Source organism: Coturnix japonica, chromosome 2 (genome assembly GCF_054131305.1).
Source record: "Coturnix japonica strain WE chromosome 2, WE-NBRP24, whole genome shotgun sequence".
Classification (NCBI taxonomy): domain Eukaryota; kingdom Metazoa; phylum Chordata; class Aves; order Galliformes; family Phasianidae; genus Coturnix; species Coturnix japonica.
Genome location: NC_140664.1, coordinates 99,408,615 through 99,428,834, shown reverse-complemented (window position 1 = coordinate 99,428,834; position 20,220 = coordinate 99,408,615). Strand labels below are relative to the sequence as shown.

Below are 20,220 nucleotides of genomic sequence, written 5' to 3'. Positions count from 1 at the left end.
GCACTAAAAACTCAATGAGGCTTTCATAATAATTTCCTTTACTGCCATCTGAGATTGTCCGTCTTCACTCCCCTGAGATCTGTTTCTGAGCACTGCCTAAGCAACTACAACTTGCACCATTTTCTGCTTAATTAGCTCCCCAGAATAGACATCTGACCTAAACTAATATTTGACCCCTAAACTAAAGGACTCATCCTGACAAGTTATCAAGATATAAGTTATGTTAGTGAATTTAAAAAACAAAAATCTTCAAAATATAGAGATTCTGTGTAACTGCACCTAATAAAAATATATGAATAGAACTGTATCAAAAAGAAGCACATTATCTACTTTCACTGTTTTAGATTTAGATATAGTTTCACAAGCTGCACTGGAAGACAGAGCTTCTAAATTTAAGTCATGTCAAACAGTTGCAGAAGTGTTTCAGTCAGTCATGGATGTTTAGCAAAAAGGAGCCCTGAGTAAGAAATCAAACATAAGAGTGGTAAATAAATATTAAAATGTTTTTATTTTTTCATATTAGATGATGTGCAGAAAAATATATTTAGTAGAACTGTACTACTGATTAAAAAAATTGGAAAAACTGGCTGAAAATCCCATCATTTTCCTAAATAAATTTCCATATAGTTCTTCCTTTATTCTAAGAAGACAGATAGAATAAAAGAACTATGAATATAATTTAAGGAAGTAAATTTGTATCATGCTAAGCATTCATTATAGCAGGAATTAAATGTTTGATAAAAATTTATCTAATGCCAAAGGAGGAACATGTAGAAATAAGAACATTAAAACATTTTTTCATGGAAAAAATAAAACATAAAAAAGCATTCTGACATTGAGCTAAAGAAGCAGCACACAAACCACACTCACGCTATCACTTTTTTATTATAGGTAAATCCACAAGTAAGCTACAGATCTGATATCTAAAGGAGTTAGAGTGATGAAGAGTATATTATTCAGACTATGACTTCTGAACTATAGTTTATCCCATACTGTCTGAGAAAATACACAAGGTTACTCTCCAGTCCAAATTCTGCCTACTCCAAATTCACTATAAGGGAATAGCACTGGCTAAGAATATACATTAGGAATCATTTCTCTGATCACTTTGCATGTATTATTGCCCTATGTTAGATATTGGCAGTCATATTTAAAACTTAGCTTTAATAAAATTTCTCATCAGATCAGAACCAAAAACCTTTGATTCACATCTTAGTCCCTCATAAAGGAAGATAAAAATGTCTGTTAAATTACATGATGAGAAAATCTAATTTAAAATCTAATTATCCTGTTTCTGTGGCACCTAGGAAAACATATAAGACGAAAGTAACCTTTTAAAACTTATTCATTATTCCTGATTCAAATCCTTTCTCCAGGTGCCTTGCTTAAAATGAGTCACACTACTGTGAGCAAGCAAGACAATTAGCTAGAGCTATCTATACTAACTTGTCCATGCAACTATATTGCCTGTATCTTTTTCCTAGGTTCTATGAAGCAATTACTAAAACTGTTGCTAATGTTGGCTTATATTTGCAAACCCTCCTATTTAAGCAGAAATTGACAGATACCAAGCTCCTGTTTCAGTAGCTCCTTCCTGCCTTCACACAAGCTTAAAAGGAGGCCAACATGCAGCTCCTGGCTTCATCATCTAGTTTGATAGCTTCAGTGAGGGATTAGGTCAAAGCAACATAGTCCAAGCCAACATGAAACAATGAAAGTGAAAAATACAAACATCAAAAAGCAATATGGATGAGAACTACGAACACTATCCAAAAAAAAAAAAACACCAAAAAACAAAAAACAAGGTTTAAGCGCATCTTAAGGGGTAAGCATTGAAAATTCATAAATAGACAGTCTTTCACAAATAAATATATCATTAAATAGCTTCGGACTAATGCACCTTAGGATAACATTTTGCTTTTAGTTATGAACTCCAAATACTCTGTAATACAAACACAGTTGTGTGTATTCTTGATCATCTGAAGATTTGAAGATGTTAAAAATGCATCTAGACCTTTTCTCCATTAATCACAATCTGTAGGCAATAAAGATCTCAAAAAGAAAAAGAGGGAAAAAAAGGTACTTCTGTTGCTTTCCACCCTCCAGCAACCTCCGTCATGTTTTCTGCCTTGAGCTTTGCCTTGGGCAAAAATAAAGTCAAATGGTCTCATGTAAACAGAAAATGCCAATCCCCTATTCTTTTTCACTTTACAAAATGGAATTATAAGCATGTTTTTTATTTCCTTTCTGTAACACAACTAAGTCAGCACCAAGAAAAATTAAGATAATAGTATAGTGTATGCAGTACTATATAACTAATTACTGCTTTGGGGCTTCGAACACTAATAACCCAGCAGGATAACAATGCAGATTTGGAAAACTGTGTCATACACTTTAAAATCAAAAGTAAATCTCATTCAAAAAACGGACCACACAGAAAGTAAATTGCAAGAAAATACTATAAACAGAACATCTCATAAGAAAGTCACAGCCTCACTAAATTGACAACCGGTAATTTTTATTTACCATTTCCCAAAACCAAGCAACAGTACATAAATGTTGGATGTACAGAGAAGAACGCTGAATTTTTGCATTCATCTCTGCTTAGGTCATGGTCTTATCATGATTATTTAAATTCAAGAGTACCTTGGTTGACAAGGTACTGCAGTGCTGCAGGCTACAATCCTCATACAATGCCTAAAGGGTTATTACAATGGAGAAATTCTATTGAGGACAATGAAAGTGCCTTACCCCTTCCCGAAGACACCTCATTAGCACAGTGTAAGCCGCTGAGGGAACAACCAAGCATTCTCTGGGGTGCTCTTTTTTTACCTCCTGAAATGAAGCCAGCAGCAGAAATGATTAAATTATTAAAAAAATAAATTAAAAAATCACAATAATCTCAGCTACATAAATGGGTAAGATATTCTTAATAATGTTCATATTATACACACTTCAAATTATCATATGCTAGAAAATACGTTAAATTTCAAGACAGTATTAACATTTTTGTTATTTCATGTGCAAAGAAATTGACATTTTATTAATTTACTTAAGCGGTCTCCAAAATCCATAATAAAATTTGTCCTAATATTTCTTAGTTTCATTATTTCCTTCCAATTCATACGCAAAGAGTGATCCTGGGCTTCTCTCAATCATTTTGATTAATTCAGAAAGGGACAACTGATTATGAAATGCAAAAATGCTTCTATTTAAATACGATTTAATTATACCAAACAAAATAATTTTGTTTGTCAACTAAAGTAAAGTAAATTTGCTTTGGAAAAAGATATTCAAAGCCATTCAGAGAGACATAAAGTACTTAACTAAACTTATTGCAAGGAATATCCCTCATTACAAATCAATAGTGTTCCAAGATCCTTACATATACCTCCTTGAAATCATAGTTAGAGACACTGATTCACTGCTAGTTCAATCAGCATTCTGATTAATTAACTTCCTTTTTTTTATTTTTATTTTTCCCCCTCCCTCAAGAAGACTAAAGTAAATTTTCAAATTTAAAAGTGGACATTTGGATATCATTAAGATTTGACCAAAGCAAGCTCCATATCTAGGCTAACAGCACGGAGATATTAACAGCTGTGAAAAAACAGTGTCTGTCTGGAAAGGGAAGGACAAGACTAGGAGTTAAGACAGTTAAAACAACAGCCTACTCTTGAACCAGCATGAACCTGTTTCTCATTTCAGTCACCTAATTAAATAAGAAGCTTTGTCCAGTTTTCTCCCACTACATGCATTAAATGTGCTAAAAAAAATAAAAGCATTAAGAAATGACAGTCTTGAAATATCAATAGTTCCTCCATTTTTCAGACTGATGAATGACTTTCTACAAGGTTTAGTCTCAAGCCAGAAATAAAAAAATAATGAAATTTAGAACTGCTCTCAATAATCTAAACATACCTACCACTTTTTACATCTAATAAGTTTACACACATCACCAAACTTTTGAAGAGCTTCCTACTTGTTGTTCAAAGCTATAGTTGATTTGATTAAACTTCAGGTTCTGCACCCAAATTAAACAAACAGTACGAAAGGAAGAGAAATACTACATAGAATTTGAAAGTTTTTCCTAAATGCAATTTACTTAGGAGGAACAGAACATCTTCTCTGTAGTCAACTCATGCTACTTACAATTTGCTCTTGGCTTCTTTTTGGTAGAGAAATTCAGATACAGAGTGCAAGACCACATGAATGAGATCTCATATGCAAGTGTATGCCCAATATCAGCATTAAGGATTGCAAAGGAGCACTGTGATTATTTAGACTTTTTACGGTATTTTCTAATGTGCAGAACTGCAACCAGGGACCCGGCAATATAACTTAAGGAATCTTGCTGCATCTAGATAGTCGACAGATTAAGCATCTGATAATCTGTAATTTACTAAATGCTCACACTAAATGAAAAGTAAATTATCGATAGCTAATACTAAGGTAGGTAAAAGCACTTAGGAAATCTCAAGAGAAAAAAAAACAAATAGAAGTGAGGCACATCCCCACACATTTATGGCTCAATTGTTAAGTGTTTATAACATACAGTTGATGTATAATTCTTAATGAATCAGACAGTTCTAGTCTCTTAAATTAGTTAAGGCATAAAGCTTTGCTGTTTGAAGATAGAAATTGGGAACAAACATTTCTGTTTGTTAGCTCTTATTACACTACTAGTGACTTGGTATATGATCTTGACAAGGTCACTTCATACCTTGTTCTGCAGTTAGCAGCAATTAAATGTCTACCAGACCATACCAGACCAACTTCTGAGGTTGTATATGTACAGTGTAAAAAAAAAAAAAAAAAAAAAAAAAGCAAAACATTTCAGAATAAAGAACCCCGTTTTTAAAAAAAGAAAAATAATCATATGACTGAAGTGTTCATTTCTCCAAGCATAGAAATCACACTGATATATTTGAAGCTTTAAGAAGAAGCAGTGTCTTAGGACTGTAAGTGTACAGAAATCTTTCTATTCTCCAATAACTTCTTTCTTACAACTCAGAGCATTTCAACATATTGCTACAGTTCTTCCTGAAACACGACAGAGAACTTTCATTTAAAAACAAGTTAATATGCTTCAAACATTGTTAAGCTTATAAATACACGCAGACTTAACATTTTCTCAGCTCATGTTTTCATAAGAAAAGAATGTGTTAGGGTTAGCACACACTAATCTTTTCAGTTACAGAGTCAACATAGATAGACTTGTTTTAATCACTAAGGATTAATTTCAAAATAAAACCAAGCAGTGCAAAATACTCTTGCCATATATAGTCTTCAAGTTTTATTAGCGGCTAAAAATGAAATAGTTTGCAATCTGTCTGATAAGTATGATATTTTCCCCCCAAGGAAAACAGAGGAAAAAACTGAAAACATCTAAAATAAATTGCCACTGTAGAAGTACCTTCATAACAATTTGTCAGTATGAGAACATGTTCTGTGATGTCACATGTTTGACAGAGATTGTAGCAATCATCTAACCAGCAAACAATACTTGCTATCCTACAAAAAGCAAAGCAAAGCAACCGCTTCATTCTGTGGGACATGCAAAGGAGACAGAATATCAGGAAGCCCACATACAAATCCACTTGGTGCTTTCAGTCTTTCAACAAGACTTCTTTATGAATGCTTACAGTGAAGTTGATTCTGTCTTGAATCTCCTTTTCAGCTCTTCATGCTGGTGTCTAGTACCCTCACACTAGTATAGCCAATACATAATACCTTCCTCAGCTTTTAGTAAGAGAAAAGAAAGATCAGGGTTTTCAAGAACTGTCATCTTCAATTCTACTATTAGTAGCACTTCCTGTTTAGAAGTAACTAATTTTTAAAGCACATGAGTATTTTTAGACTGAAGGTTTAAACAAGTTCTAGTCAGGTATGCCCATTATTCCATCTGACATTAGCCAGATCAGTCCCAGTCTCTTTTCCACAGCATGGTGAATGCAAACTTGCTGGGATAAGATCTAAACTGAACTAGATACATTAATTTACAGGTATCATAGTTTGTCTTTACACACCCTGTTTAATCAGAATCTCCAGCTAAGATAGGCTAAGTCTTAGATCTGCAAACTGTAGGCCAGCTGTCATTATAGTGACTAACAGAATTGTTTCACGAAGTTAAAATTCTATATTTGAAGAATGCGATTAAATTTACATCAGATGAAGTACAAGATTGGCTTATTGTGTTCCTTAAAAAGTAGAAAAAGTATTACATTACAGAACATACAAGGACAAGAAACTCTTGAGAACAGAGATGACAAATTCTCTTCATTTTCTACCTACTTCCCATAGTAATTTTTTCTTTATGAGAAATTAAAGAAATTTGTAAATATCATTTGACAGTCTTACCTTGCTGGCTATTAGATAAAGAAGCTCCCCAAGAGCTGGTAAAAGGCATTGTTTCAATTTGCTATTTCTGAAGTTCTCTCTGATGAGTTCAGTTAGAAGTATAAAAGCCTACAATATCAAGAAGCAATACAAAAACATGTATAATTCTTTCTCAAGTAAAACGTATCACTAGAAGTTACAGCAGCCTTATCTGAAATGCCATCTTAATGATATACTCTTCAATTCTGCTAAACAGCCATTTGCAAAGGATGTAGTAAGAACAGAAGGAAAACTATAATTACAAAACATGTATTCAATATGGACAGAAGTACAATATGTAAATAGCCTAGGTGAGAAACTGACACCATCGGTTTATAAAAGCTGTATTCACAAAATGCTGTATTTTGTTTAGATATTAAATCACAATATACAAACCTTTATAATTTTTCCTCCTGGAAAACACTTTTCCACAGACATTAGGTTAAAATCTGGCCTACTTATTAATGCCAGGCTCAGTCTCCAAAGCAAGAGACAATTTAGCTACCACAAGTTAAACTGAAAAGTGTGTAATCTTCTGGCTGGGATACAGTCAAGCATCCAAACATGCTCCCTTATGTAGTGAGCCTATAGCTACATAAGGCAGCAGAGGGGGCAGTCCAATAGACTGGCATCCAACACAGAAGCGTGTATGAAGCAAAGGTGTGGAATTGAATTCCTCCATGCAGAAACAATTGTTCCCATTGATATCCATTGACACCTGCTGAACATTTACGGAGACCAAACCATGGGTGTGAGCACAGGCAGAGGGTGGTGTGTTTCAGCAGGGATGACAGAAACCTGAAAGACAAACCATGTTCTGGACAGCCAAGCACAGCTGTCACACCACAAACAACAGTGTGTTTCAATAAGCTCATCCTCTGCTACTGTTTTTGTCACTTTATACTTAAACAAGTTGATGATTTAACAAAGTTTAAACTAAGCTATTTTCTTCCCTGCGCGTTAGAGAAATAAAAAAACACCCACAAAAGAGGCAGTCAGCTGTACAATAAACCGAAGCTTCCATTTGAATAAAAGAAATGGTTTGTTGAACAGGAGAAGATCTGAATAAGTCACTGACTGACTTCTGATAAAACTGCTGAATCTCTGTTTTAAAAAAAACCAACAAACTAATAAATGTACTGCACAATATTTTTATACTGATTACCTCCATTCATTTTTCGTAAGTTTATTCACTGCAGGTAATTTAAGTAAGTGCAAACATACATAACAAGAAACACACAGTTACCAGAACTCAAAGATCTACAGAACTGCTTGGGAGAGCTAATGTAGAAGGCAATGAACAAATAATTACCACATTACAGAGAATACTTGCTATTCTGAAAGATGTTTTTGGTATTTTAAATACAAATCTATATTTACTATAGACACATAATACCACCTCTTTAAATCGCATACAGCCTAATTCTAGAGAATGTGACTATTTTCTGTTCACTGAAAGAAACTTATTAATCAAACGTTACCCAAGAGCAGGATCTCACAGAGCATGTCACATCCTGATCAGAAAGTTTGTGCTTTTAACCCTGCTTAAGCAGCAGCTCTTCATATGCCCTCTGCAACAGAAGCTATGCAACGGGAAGTCATGTTGCAACATCTATACTACATGCACAATATAAACACATAAATTTAGATCTATATACTACTACATAAAGAATTCATGAATATGTATTTTGACGATGCATATTAAATGTCCTAAAAGGAGGACAGCAAGCTATTTTCTGCTATGTCGTACACGCTAATTATTTCTGTTCCTGATAATAGTGATTTTTAAGAGATTTAAAATACTTATTCTTCTACGAGGAAATGAATATAGTATTGTATGGGAACTGTGGAGCTTTCCCCTGCAAACCTGGAATCTTCTGATTTGGGTAAGCAATCTTCTGTCCTTTTTTTATAGCACTTTCTATCATTACACATCTAGTGAAACACCTTTTTTCATCATACTGATCTGTCCAATTGCTGCAAGTGTAAATAACTACATTAAAAATAAATCTGTCCATAGATTTTGATACCAGGTTTAAGCATTGCGTGCCTCCAGTGGCGCAGTGATTAAGGAATCCACTTTGCAACACTGGAGGCCCGGGTTCGAATCCCCCCAGTAGAAGTGCCTCTCTGCTACACAGGAGGCTCGAATCCCGGGGGTTGGACTCGATGATCTCTAAGGTCCCTTCCAACCCGCACAAGACTGTGATACTGTGATAGTATGAATTTTAGGCAAGTGAAGTTTATTAGCTGGAAAAATATATATATACATATGTACAGAAAAGCAAATTTCTGTTAAATGCACAGTCAGACCAATAAGATTCTTTTCTCAGCTGTAACACAACCTTTCCTTTCAACCTCTCTACATTTTCCATTTCAATGATGTAAGTAATAATGATCTTCAAGTCTTACATCTGCTAAAAGCATCGTAAATTTAGTATAGTACTTAGACCTCTTACACTAGCTGTCAAGCTAGATGGATGTAGCATAGCTTTCATAAGAGAAAAAAGATGCTTGGTTCATATCTGGATAGACAGTCATTACCTTCATTTACAGCCATAGTGTGTGAGGTTGGTATATTATCTGTAGCAGATTCTCAGCCCATTTCAAGTTACATCTAGAAGTTTCCCTGCAGTCTTATCAGTCCAGAAGTGAAAATTAAAGCGTATTCAAAAAGAGGTGATATTTTATACATTACAATTTAAGTGGCAACATTCAGATTTACAATATTACTACATCTTTAATCTGTTAGTATGAATGTTGGCAAGCATTAGCAGAAAGTAAAAAGTTACGTTTGTAGTTCTGCAAACCCTTACAGAGATTTAAAACTGTCTATGCCTCAACCATAAAGGAAATTACTCCTCAGCTTTTATTTTTTCTTGCAAATAGACAAACAGTGAAACATATGCAAGTAATGCCATGGAAGCCTCAATTTCCTTGGAGAAAATAAGTCTCAGCAGGCCAAGAAAGTACACTGTACACAATAACTGCATTACCATTACCCAGAAAAGAAACTACAGTTACATTTACTCTAAGTACTTATTTCTAGAATAGGATATGAAAAACCAAGAAAAGACCAGCATGTAGATCTCAAACACATTGCCTACCTTCTTCTCACTAAGATGCGTAGGTAAAACATTATAAGGGATAACTTAAGCAGGTGTAGGATCTAACTATTCCTTTGATTCTTTACATTTCAGTGAAATCTAATTAAGTATCCAGTGAATGGGTGGGTTGACTGAAGAGAGCAGTGACAGGACTAAAACAGATAGTTCTGTCAAACTCTACTTTGAGGCACAGAGAGAAGAAGAAAGAGCCTGAAGAAGCAAGATAGTCTAGTTTTACAATTTTTACATTCACTACAATAAACTGGGTCACAGAACATAGAATCACAGAATGACTTGGGTTGGAAGGGGACTCAAGGATCATCAAGCTTCAACCGACCTTCTGCAAGCAGGGCTGCCAACCTCAATATCTAATTCTGGACCAGGAATATGGATAATCAAAGGGAAATCTGACTCAAGACTACGAACACAGTATAAACATTTTCAGAACGCAAAAAAACAAAAAACAAAAAACAAAAAACAAAAAAAAAAAGAAATGTACAACATACTGCACAATTTATGCATGAGTATAACACATCTAAGGTGCAGTATGTAGGATGTTTCTTCAGGTAGAATATTATGCATAAGTTGACTGAATGTGAGAAATCCTACTTTTGTGCATTTTATGTAACTATTATAAGAAAAGGCCTTCACATGGAGCAACTAACCTAAATGGAGGTTCCACTAATGCACTCTGTAATCAGCTCAAGATCCCAAATGAAAACAACGAGACACAAGCATTAGGAACTAGCAAGGATGTCCTGAAAGTAACTCCTTCCACTTTATTATGTTAGCCCATAACTTATCCACTGTATGTGATATACTTCGGATCATCTTTTGCTTCTGGGCAATGTGTTTGTCATCAACTTGAATTAGAAACCATGGTGAGCATGGTGAGGACACCACTGAAATTCATCAATAAAGCACTCATGTAGAGATGCTTACATTTATTTATTCGATCTATGTAGAATATCTCATATTTAAAAAAAAAAATATATATATATATATATAGGCACTGAGTATTTTCTATGATTTTTCTTTGAAATTAGTACCTTGAGGGAGGTTGGAACAAATGATCTTTAAGGTCCCTCAGAACCCAAACCATACTGTGATAATGACAAGTTCCTTCATTCTACTCAGTGAAGGAGACAACCAGACCCCAAAAACAGCTGGTTGAAATTTCTTAAAAAACAAATGTGCTTCAGGCTAATGTTCAGCTATTCAGAGGAAAAGCTGGTGGTACAACAAATATACAATTGATGTTTAACACTGAGGCTGCTTTGAACATCTTTTAGTACTCAGAAGACAACAGGAAACTGAAAAGAAATAGTAACTGCAGACTGGTAGTAGCTGAAAAGCCTATCACAGAAATTTGTGGTAGCCCAGTTGTGCCAATCAAGCAAGCACATGTTTTAGAGGGAGAAGCAGGATGTTCTTCTCCTACTGCTATCTACTGTTTGATATATTTGCAAACAAAAGACAAAACAAGATGGGAAAAAAGACTACGTTCATTCTTCAAGCTACATATACTTAGTTGAAAGAGATAGACATTTCAATAACCAAACTGAGTTAGCTAACTCAAAAAGAAAAGTATCAAAAAAAAAAATAAAAAAAATTCCAATCCACAGCTACGATAAGCTTTAATTAAAAATAAAATAACCTAATACCCAGAGAGTATAAAACGACAATAGTGTACAATATGACTTTATAAGCACTATGGAAATACTAGCAAATTTATGCTAGGAAATAGAGAAGAATTGCACAGATGTGTTTTCCAGAAATAATGGAAGAAGTTATGTTTCATGTCAAGAAGGATATGCATGAAATTTTTTTTCAGTGTGGTCTCTCATTCACAGTAGGAATTCAAACCTCAAGATTCATTTTCTGTATGTGTTCCATGAGTCTGCTGATACCCATGACAATGTAAGAACCAAAAATTTAACAAAAAGTGAAGGCCAATTTCTACGCACAACGCCAAAAATTCTAATGAAAGAACATATCTAATTTAAATCTACAACACGATGATAAATTCTGTTCTCTTTCTACCCTATAATGCACAACCATTCAGAACTTGTTTTGCTGTACTGTTTTCATGAGAACTTGGAATAGAATATGTGCTGTTAAATCTGAGATGTAGCATAAAAAGAAAGAATTCGGACAATTCTTCTATCACATCTGCCTAATGGAGGAGAAAGGCGTAGACATTTCATCCTTCTCTGAAATTGTTTGAAATCTCTCATTCAACTCCTACCAAATGTACTAAGAGTGAAAAAAAAAAATAGTCAACTGCATGGTTTTTGTGTTTGTCAAAACATAATGGCAATACAGAAGTTAAACAAAACAAAATTGTGGTACAAATCTTTTCTTAAGCAACAGAAAATGCATTTACGAAAATATTTTGAATGCACTAAGCACAGCAGGTCAGAAACTACTCTGTAGTTTACACTGTGTATACATACGTATAACATATGAAAAGCTCTGAGAAATCACTGAATATTTTCCATTTAGATTCCTAAATACAACGAATAAGGACAAATTATTTTACACATACACAGAATAAGACATGAGTACAGATTCTAAAACCTCATGAACATGATTCTGAAGGAAGTACAAACTAAAACAAGTTCAGCAAGAGCCTACATTGTACAGCCATCAGTAAAACCCAGCTTACTGCCACACAGCACATACACAACAAAGGTAGCACCATGCTACTCTTCAAGTAATAATTTTCCTCTGGAAGTTAACTGGAACTGTTTATTACCTTAGGATAAAGTTAAAAAACATAAATCCTACTCAATACCTTACTAATTGTGATCATCTTACTTTAAAGATAACTACTGGGTCACAACATTTCATTGCATATTTCTTGCTCTGGAATGGAAAAAAGAAAAGAACAAGGATGACCTATTTACCTCAGAATTCTGGAGCAAATTTAGTCCTCAGTATACATTAACTACTGTTAACATTAAAAGAAATTACTGATTAGACAGCTGCCATGCAGGTAAGCTCTCTTCAATTGAAGTTGTTCTCCATTAAAAGCAAGCTGGGAATAATTTAGGACATATGAATAACTGGAGAATTAAATACAGAAGTATAACTTCTACATTATTACTTAGTAAGTGATTATTTTATAGTGAAAAATAACTAAAATACTACTTTTAAATATAAACAAAATATTTTAATTAAGCAAGACTTAGAACTCCCCACTATACATTTACATTACAACGGACAGAAGGAGAAAGGAATGTCATAAACAGCTTGAGCTGCTGTATTTTACACCACATATGATTATGTGTAACAGTGAAATACCGAGATCTTCAGTTTCAAATACTCTGCACTCAAATAATCTGTACTGCTAAAGTCATAATTTAACAGCATTTTTGTAAGAACTGTTCTATTAACTGCAGTAATATGCAAATAGTTAACTAAGGGAGCAAATGACTATGCAATATGAAAATATTGTGAAGAGGTCCAAGGTGCATACCCACCACTCAGCAACACCCAAACCATCAGTGCACTATTAATGCTGTGTCAAATGACACCACGTTACGGGGAAGGCAGTGCTGACTCATGTCAAATAGTTGTATCAGAATGCATACAGTGCCTAAACACAGCACTGTGAACAGCAAAAAATGTGCAGCCATGCTTTCCATTCTCAGAAAGGAATTTGATGATAGGTTTCCAGATTGCCAAAAAGACCAACAAAACTATTTATGTTTGTGACACCATTTTCTGTTGGCATAAATACATTCTCTGCAATTTTTTCAAATGGAACATATAGAGCTGCCATCAGATACTCAAATCAAAAATAGTATTGTTGTATCTTTAGAAAAAAGTAAACTTATCTGTCTCTATGAAAAGAGAGTCAATTACATCTCTTTTACAAAGGTACACCTCTTGCATTCTTCAGGCAATTAATCTGAGAAAAATCACAAAAGTTATTTAATTGTGCAATCAGCTCTGTAACTTCTCAGTTACCAAACTGAAATGTTCTTATTTTCTACTACTCACTTGGTTTTGACTTCAAAAGTAAACCATGCCCAATTTATTGAGATTGATAAGAATTATTTTTCTGAAGATTAAAAAAAGAATCTTCCCACAAATATAGTAAAAAAGATTCTTAACAGTTGGTCCAGCAATACGGAATTCCCATGTAAGACAGATTTGTTGTCATTTACATTAGTTATACTTATATTTCTGGCTTATTAAACCTATGAGAACTGCTCAAATACTCTTTGAATTTCTGCCAGCAGAACCTAATTTACCTGAGAAATATTGATCTTTTATTTGCTCATCTTCCTCCTTTGCGCACTAGGTAAGCTAATGAGTTAGAAACATTGGACTAAATTGTTAATAATAAATTTCTTCAATTCATTTTTGAGGTTGGAAGCTTATTAAGAGTCACTCAAAAAAATTAAATGTCATCTGATTGGATCAAAAGTATTAGTTGACCATCCTTGTTATGCTAGAAAGACAAACTTTCATCAGAATCATTTTGCAAAACAGCAGATGTGTGTGTATGCAAATACGCAAGGACTCATGCATACGCTCATATACAGCTTACGATTAGGTTATATCTACTTCCTAAAGCTTGGGTGTTTTTTCAATCGGTATTATTTTTGCATAAGAAGAAACAGTATACTGTAAGCTAAGTGCCATTGGAGGAAACAGACAAGGATAAACTCAAATGATGATCAACTGTGAGCAGATTTCAATAATCCTTTTACAATAAAAATAGCAAAACTAAACAGGTTGGAATAAAAGTTCAAATAAAACCTTCTATTTTAATTTGAATCTCCTTGGAGTACAGGCAGATGTGTATAGGCTTAGAAACAGGAATAATCGGAGAGAAGCCAGAAACAGGACAAAGTCAGCATTGTATGAGAATTTTAATGAGAACAACCCGTATAACTATTCCAAAAGTTGAAGGAATCAGACTAGCTAGAAAAAGGGACCATAAAGCTGAACTTATAATGATGCAGCTATGCTATGTAAGTTGTACAAAACAACTAGCAAATTGTACCACAAGAATGAGAAATGAAAAGGCTCAAGTTATATACAGTTTCAACTTGGATGAAAACACATTAGGATATTCTATTGCTTTGACAAAAGAATGACATTCTAAGCTCAGTTATTAGAGGCATTCCGCCATTCTACATGGGATATCAAGTTCATTCATTTGCACATGGAGTTCCATAAGCCAAAGGCTTTGCAAAGAAACTTGCAGATGAAAAAATTGCATTGAAGGGTCACCAAAACCTCTCTCAGCAGAGCAGCGGACCCATATCTGTAGGAAAAAATGCATAGCTATGCCTAATGTCCTAGGGGCCATAGGGTGAAACTGATATTTCCACTCAGCAAATTTTAAAGAGAGAAAAAACAGTTAAGATTTTACCTCCAAAAAAGGAGGGTGACAGAAAGTGATTCATACAGTAGGGAAGACTGGTCCTTTACCTGACAAAGAAGGTCAGTGCACCCTGACACAAAAGCATTTGGTGAGACAGCTTTATGATCTCCTTGAGGATCACTAAAATAAAAAGTGAAGGCAGAAATTTCACATCAGAGTATATGTGCCTATCCAGAGAGAAACACGAGGTATTCACAGAAAAGAAAAAACAATAGTTTCTTGTCATCAGTAAGTTAAATTAGCCATACATGGAAGCAAGGTTCCCTAACTTGGGAAGAATTTTTCTCCAAAATTAAGGGTAAGCAGATTTTTCTAAGCACAAGCAGTTAATCCTGTAAGAATAACTTTCAAACCATAAGTAGGGAGCTTTAGTTCTTTGACTAAGATAACGAGGAATAGATAAGAAGAAATTATATTTCTGATATGTAAAAGGCAGCTCCATTGGAAAAAACAATACCAAAAAACTCATTCATAACAACCATCAGTAGGTCAGAAAGTAACTGATCTTCAGCAACTACCTCAACAATTTTTATTGCAACTGCCAGGTAAAAGAAATTGCACAAAATGTCTTCATTCTGACTTGAAGAATAAATATACAAGAGATCAATTTCTTTCATATTCTAAGATCAGTCACTCTTTTCTATTCTATAAAGAACTGTTCTAAAAAAGACTTAATTGGAAATAGATCAATTGCAAATGAATTCACATTAAAATATATCAGCAGCTTTAGAATATATGAGCAGAACCAAAATAGCACGTAGTTCCACTGTCATATATGTCTGCCTAGACTTTTACAGCATGTTACAAGAAATAGTAGCTGACTTGCATTTTATTTTTGTGTTTTAGGGACCTCTAGTGGTTATGTATGTAAAAGTGTTTTTCAGAAATCATATTAAAAACAACTGGATGATTGAATAATGGAGTAACAAAGCTACAAAGGGATTGCAATGCAGAAATAAAAGTGGAAAAGTAAATTTAATAGACATAGCACAGCATGCACAGGGGCAATTGTAATTCTGCATTTTCATGCAATTCTGAATGGACTTTTCATACTTGAAAACAAAATACTTGGGCTGCGAGAAAGAGATCCACAGAGATCAAGTCTGCTCAACAGCTGTCAAAGAAAAAGTAAAATTGTTAGTAGTTACTAGGAACAGAATGGGAAGTAAGCAGAAAATCAGCTACCAGTAGATAGATCACTTATGTGTTGGCATCTTATTAGAGGAAGCAGTCTTCGTCACCAGACTTAAAAAGGTAAGACTGCGATCTGGAAAAAGAATGTAAAATAGGAAAATGGATCAACAATATTTTAAGAGCTTCAGCATGAGGAACTAACAACATTAGAGCACATCTATCTGGAACAGAGATGAGCAAAAAAAAAGAAAAAGAACATCAAGCCTTAAGCATCGCACCATAACTCATAACTGGCACAGGTAAGACGAACATGAAAGTCTGTGATTCCTGCATAGTGTCAGAACCAATGGGCCCCAAATGAGTGCTGCCTCACACAGCATGTTGTTTAACTGTGCAGCCTCTTCCCAATGGATTCTATGGATGGTAAAACTTTTACAGTGTTTAGAGAACAAGTAGATAAATTCAAACACCTGGCTTAGGAAATCCTAGAGATGCCTACAGCTGGAGGCATAGAGCATATCTTGGAGAAACAGGAGTATGCACTTGCATTAACTCCCCTGTGTAACTCCACATTTCCCATATTTGCCTCTGTACTACAGAAAAGTTAAATTAGCCTTTTGGACTAAGACAGTTGCACCAACCTTATCTCTTTTAGTAAAGGTCTATATTTAGAGCTTACCATTTAGGGATTGTATGTTATAGACTGAAGTCCTTAAGAACTGAATTACACAATTACAAGTCAAGACCAAGCTGTGAGTAGTCCGAACATTTCAAGAAATTCAGCTGGAGCATCAGCAGGTTCATATAAGAGGATAAAATATACTATATTTTATTACAGTATACAATGTTGTTCAAAATTAGTTGTTTTTCTTTCTTCTTAAAAGCAGAGAAAACAAGAAAATAATTCTAACTTTAAAAATATATATATACACACAATATAAAATAGCTTACAGTCCCAAGGAATGATAAACTAGCTATTCATCCAGTTCTAGCAGCTTGAAGAGGGCAGGCAGGAATCAAGACTGTAGACCAGAAGTTACTACACTGAAGATACTAAAATATTATAATTAGGTTTTTTTCCCCTAATCCCAGTCTTACGGGCATTCTAAAATATTTTTTACATTGAGAAATGATTTTAAGAGGAAAACTTGCAATAACTGCCATTAGAGTAAGCACAGCAGTCACGTTTTGAACAGTATTTTAACTCAAATCCATTATTTTCCTAATTAGGGTATATAAAATTCATTTTAATTCATGTAAGAATGGAGTCAAAGTGGTACTGAGAACTAATGTTTCTATTCTAGTCTATCAATGTCACTGGCAACACATTTCATTTGCTGTTTTAAGCAAAGGCAGATTTCTAAAGATTCTAAATTATATTTGTAAATGACTTTTATGTTCATAGAAAAGCAAAATAACCATAATTCTTCTAGATAATGAAATTCCAAAGTGCAATATTCAGTAAGAGGGGAAAAAAACAAAACAACAAAAACACTGGAATCTTGACCAAAGAAAACTCCTTAACTCCACTGCCAAAAAAAGTTAGCTATTAACCATTAACTGTATTTACTATGTACCAGATCTGCACAGTGTGAAAGCAGATTATCTCTCTGCTCTCTACAGCACCCTGAGGAGGACAAGCAGAGGGCGGCACTGGGCTTTTCACCCAGGTCTTTGAGAACAGGACATATCTGAACAGCATAGAGCTGGGTCAGAGGAGGGTCAGACTGGGCACTTAGGAAAATACTCTCTACACCATGAGAATAGCAAAACACTGGAACAGGCTTCCCAGAAAGGCGGGGCTGATGCTCTGTGCTGTGAGTGTTCAAAAGACACATGGAAAATGCCCCCAGTAACATGCCTTAGCTCTTGGGTAGCTCTGGCATGGTCAGACAGATGGAATCAGTGGTCTTTGAACTTTGAACTTTAACTGAACTATTGTATCTTGTATTTTCAGAGTGGGACAAGCAGTTGTGTTTCTCACATTCAAATACTGACTGTATCTGACAAAGCAAAAACAACGTCAGCTTCACAGTTTAAGCAGATATTGAGAAGCAGATACTGTTACATTGTGCAGTGTGCATGTACTACACATAAGAAAAAAAAACACAAAACAAATAAGATCATATTAATTATCCGTCAGTTTGAGTCAGCTGCTGAGAATACAAAATGAACAAAAGATTCAGAATAGTTTTCATCTCCACAGAAAATCACTTGACTTTTCATTATACACATTCTTCAAGAGTTGAGAGAAAACTCAAATGAGTCCCAACTCCGTTACTTCTTGTAGAGGGGAAAAAAGATCTGTAAGAAGCAGTTGTACTATTTTTACGCTAATAGTGATTTCATTCCAGAATAGCAAAATATGTCAACACTTTCTTCGCACATACACACAGAAAACAGAAGTAGGACAGTGACTACTTGAAGAAGTAAAGGAGAAGAAAAAATGTCTGTGATTTTTCATTCTCAAACATTATCAGAGTTTTCTAAATATCACAACCACACCTACACAGAATGAACACACAGGTTAACGTATTTAATTGAATTACTTCCCCTTTTCACATATGCAAGAAATAAAGCAGTGAAAATCTGACATGCAAGTAAAAGCATTAACAGTATTTAAAAAATGAAATGAAAATTTACCTCAGACACAGGTACATTTTCTCCAAGCTCAGATGTGTGCAGTGCGAGCAAACCAATCACTCGAGCCACTTTAGCACGTCTGCATAAGAAATACATTGTTTTTCAAGTAAAGAAAAACTGTTTAAAAGATACAGCAAAAAAAAAACAATTTTTATCCTGCCTACATGTATTTTGTACAGATTATTAAGGGCAAGAATTATTTGATGTGCTATTTACAGGTGAATTTTGTCTTTTTTGGTTTTTTGATGTACTACAGTATTCTGTCTGCAGTTCATCTTAATTTAGCAATAAACTCATGCAAAAAGATATGTTTTTACCCTTCAGCAATAAAGAACAGAGCTTCTTTATTACAGTCTTGACAATCAGTCATGTTCCCACTCACTTTACTTAAAATATCAACCCCCCCCAATAGATTCTTATAAGCATTTTAGTAAAGCTGACAAAACAAAGATGAAATGTATAGCAGCAAATTGGTTTTAAATGCTTCATTAAACAAACAAATAAACAGAGTATTATCAATATTTATTAAATAAGCAGCAGAGGGCACTATCACCTTCAAAGATTTCTAACATTAAAAAAAAAAAAAAAAACCTACCAGTAGAAATATTTTCCTATCATGGAATGGCTTGGTTTATTCAGCAATTTAAGTAATAATAATTGATATAGTAATTCATATAGCTTTCTGGTAAAATTTTAGACATTTAATATACACCTAGGTCTCAGAAAAGTGCAGTATATTAAGTCAATGCCAAAAAACCAAACAAGAAACCAGTGTTGCACACATCATACTGGAAATCAAGTACCACAACAATTTGAACGGCCAAAAAAACTCCTCAAAAACTCTTTAGTGAAATTCAGTAGTAATTTCATATTTGAAAAAATTGATGTAAAATAATTGTTACTTACATATCCCAGTTGGTGGCGGCACGCAGCTGCTGTATTAACACCAGAAACTATAATTTGAAGAAGATAAGCAAATTTTAATGATATTGTGATCTGATGTATCCCAGTGATAAAAAAACAAACAAACAAACAAAAAACCAACAAAATACTAGTAGTGATTTTAAATGTTTTTGGATAGCAAAAAAAAACCAAACTCATAAGTGAACACTGTGGACATTGTCCAACATATAAATTAGGAACAGAATTCCTGAGTGTAAAAATGGCAATTTTTTTCCGAAATTCTTGCCTTAAGCCAAAATGATAAACATATACCAGCAAGTGAAATTAAGCATTGTGTTCTTTATGAGTACCGCTACGTAATGGAAAAACTGATGCTTTCATTTACAAACATACATTATCATGCAGTATTACCAAACATTTAAGAAGTGAAATAGTTGCCAAATGCTAAAATAATGAATTGAGAGTTAACGCACAGTCAGCACTTATTTCTAGTCTTCTGCTAATTGACAATTCAGTTACTGGATTAATGCAAAAATAATTAATAATTCTCCAGTGATACTAGGATACATACTTACAGCAATTCTCCATTAGGAAAATAGACTTGGAATTCAATACTCTTTTTTTTTATCCTTAACTTGCCCTTTATCTTTA

The 20,220-nt window shown here is 34.2% G+C and overlaps 1 protein-coding gene across 5 annotated transcripts in view; it reads right to left on the bottom strand.

The window, feature by feature from the left end:
- ULK4 (unc-51 like kinase 4) overlaps window positions 1-20,220 on the bottom strand; it is a 190,903-nt gene that overhangs the window by 152,852 nt on the left and 17,831 nt on the right. For all 5 annotated transcript variants that reach the window (XR_014942922.1, XM_085538199.1, XM_015854094.3 and 2 more), the window contains exons 16-19: window positions 19,573-19,619; window positions 18,667-18,745; window positions 6,361-6,468; window positions 2,752-2,835 (exon numbers count right to left, since the gene is read on the bottom strand). Coding sequence is in view for 4 of the 5 variants with exons in the window: in XM_085538199.1 (XP_085394325.1) it covers window positions 2,752-2,835; window positions 6,361-6,468; window positions 18,667-18,745; window positions 19,573-19,619 (318 nt within the window). In the remaining variant the exon portion in view is untranslated. The remainder of the gene's footprint in view (window positions 1-2,751; window positions 2,836-6,360; window positions 6,469-18,666; window positions 18,746-19,572; window positions 19,620-20,220) is intronic.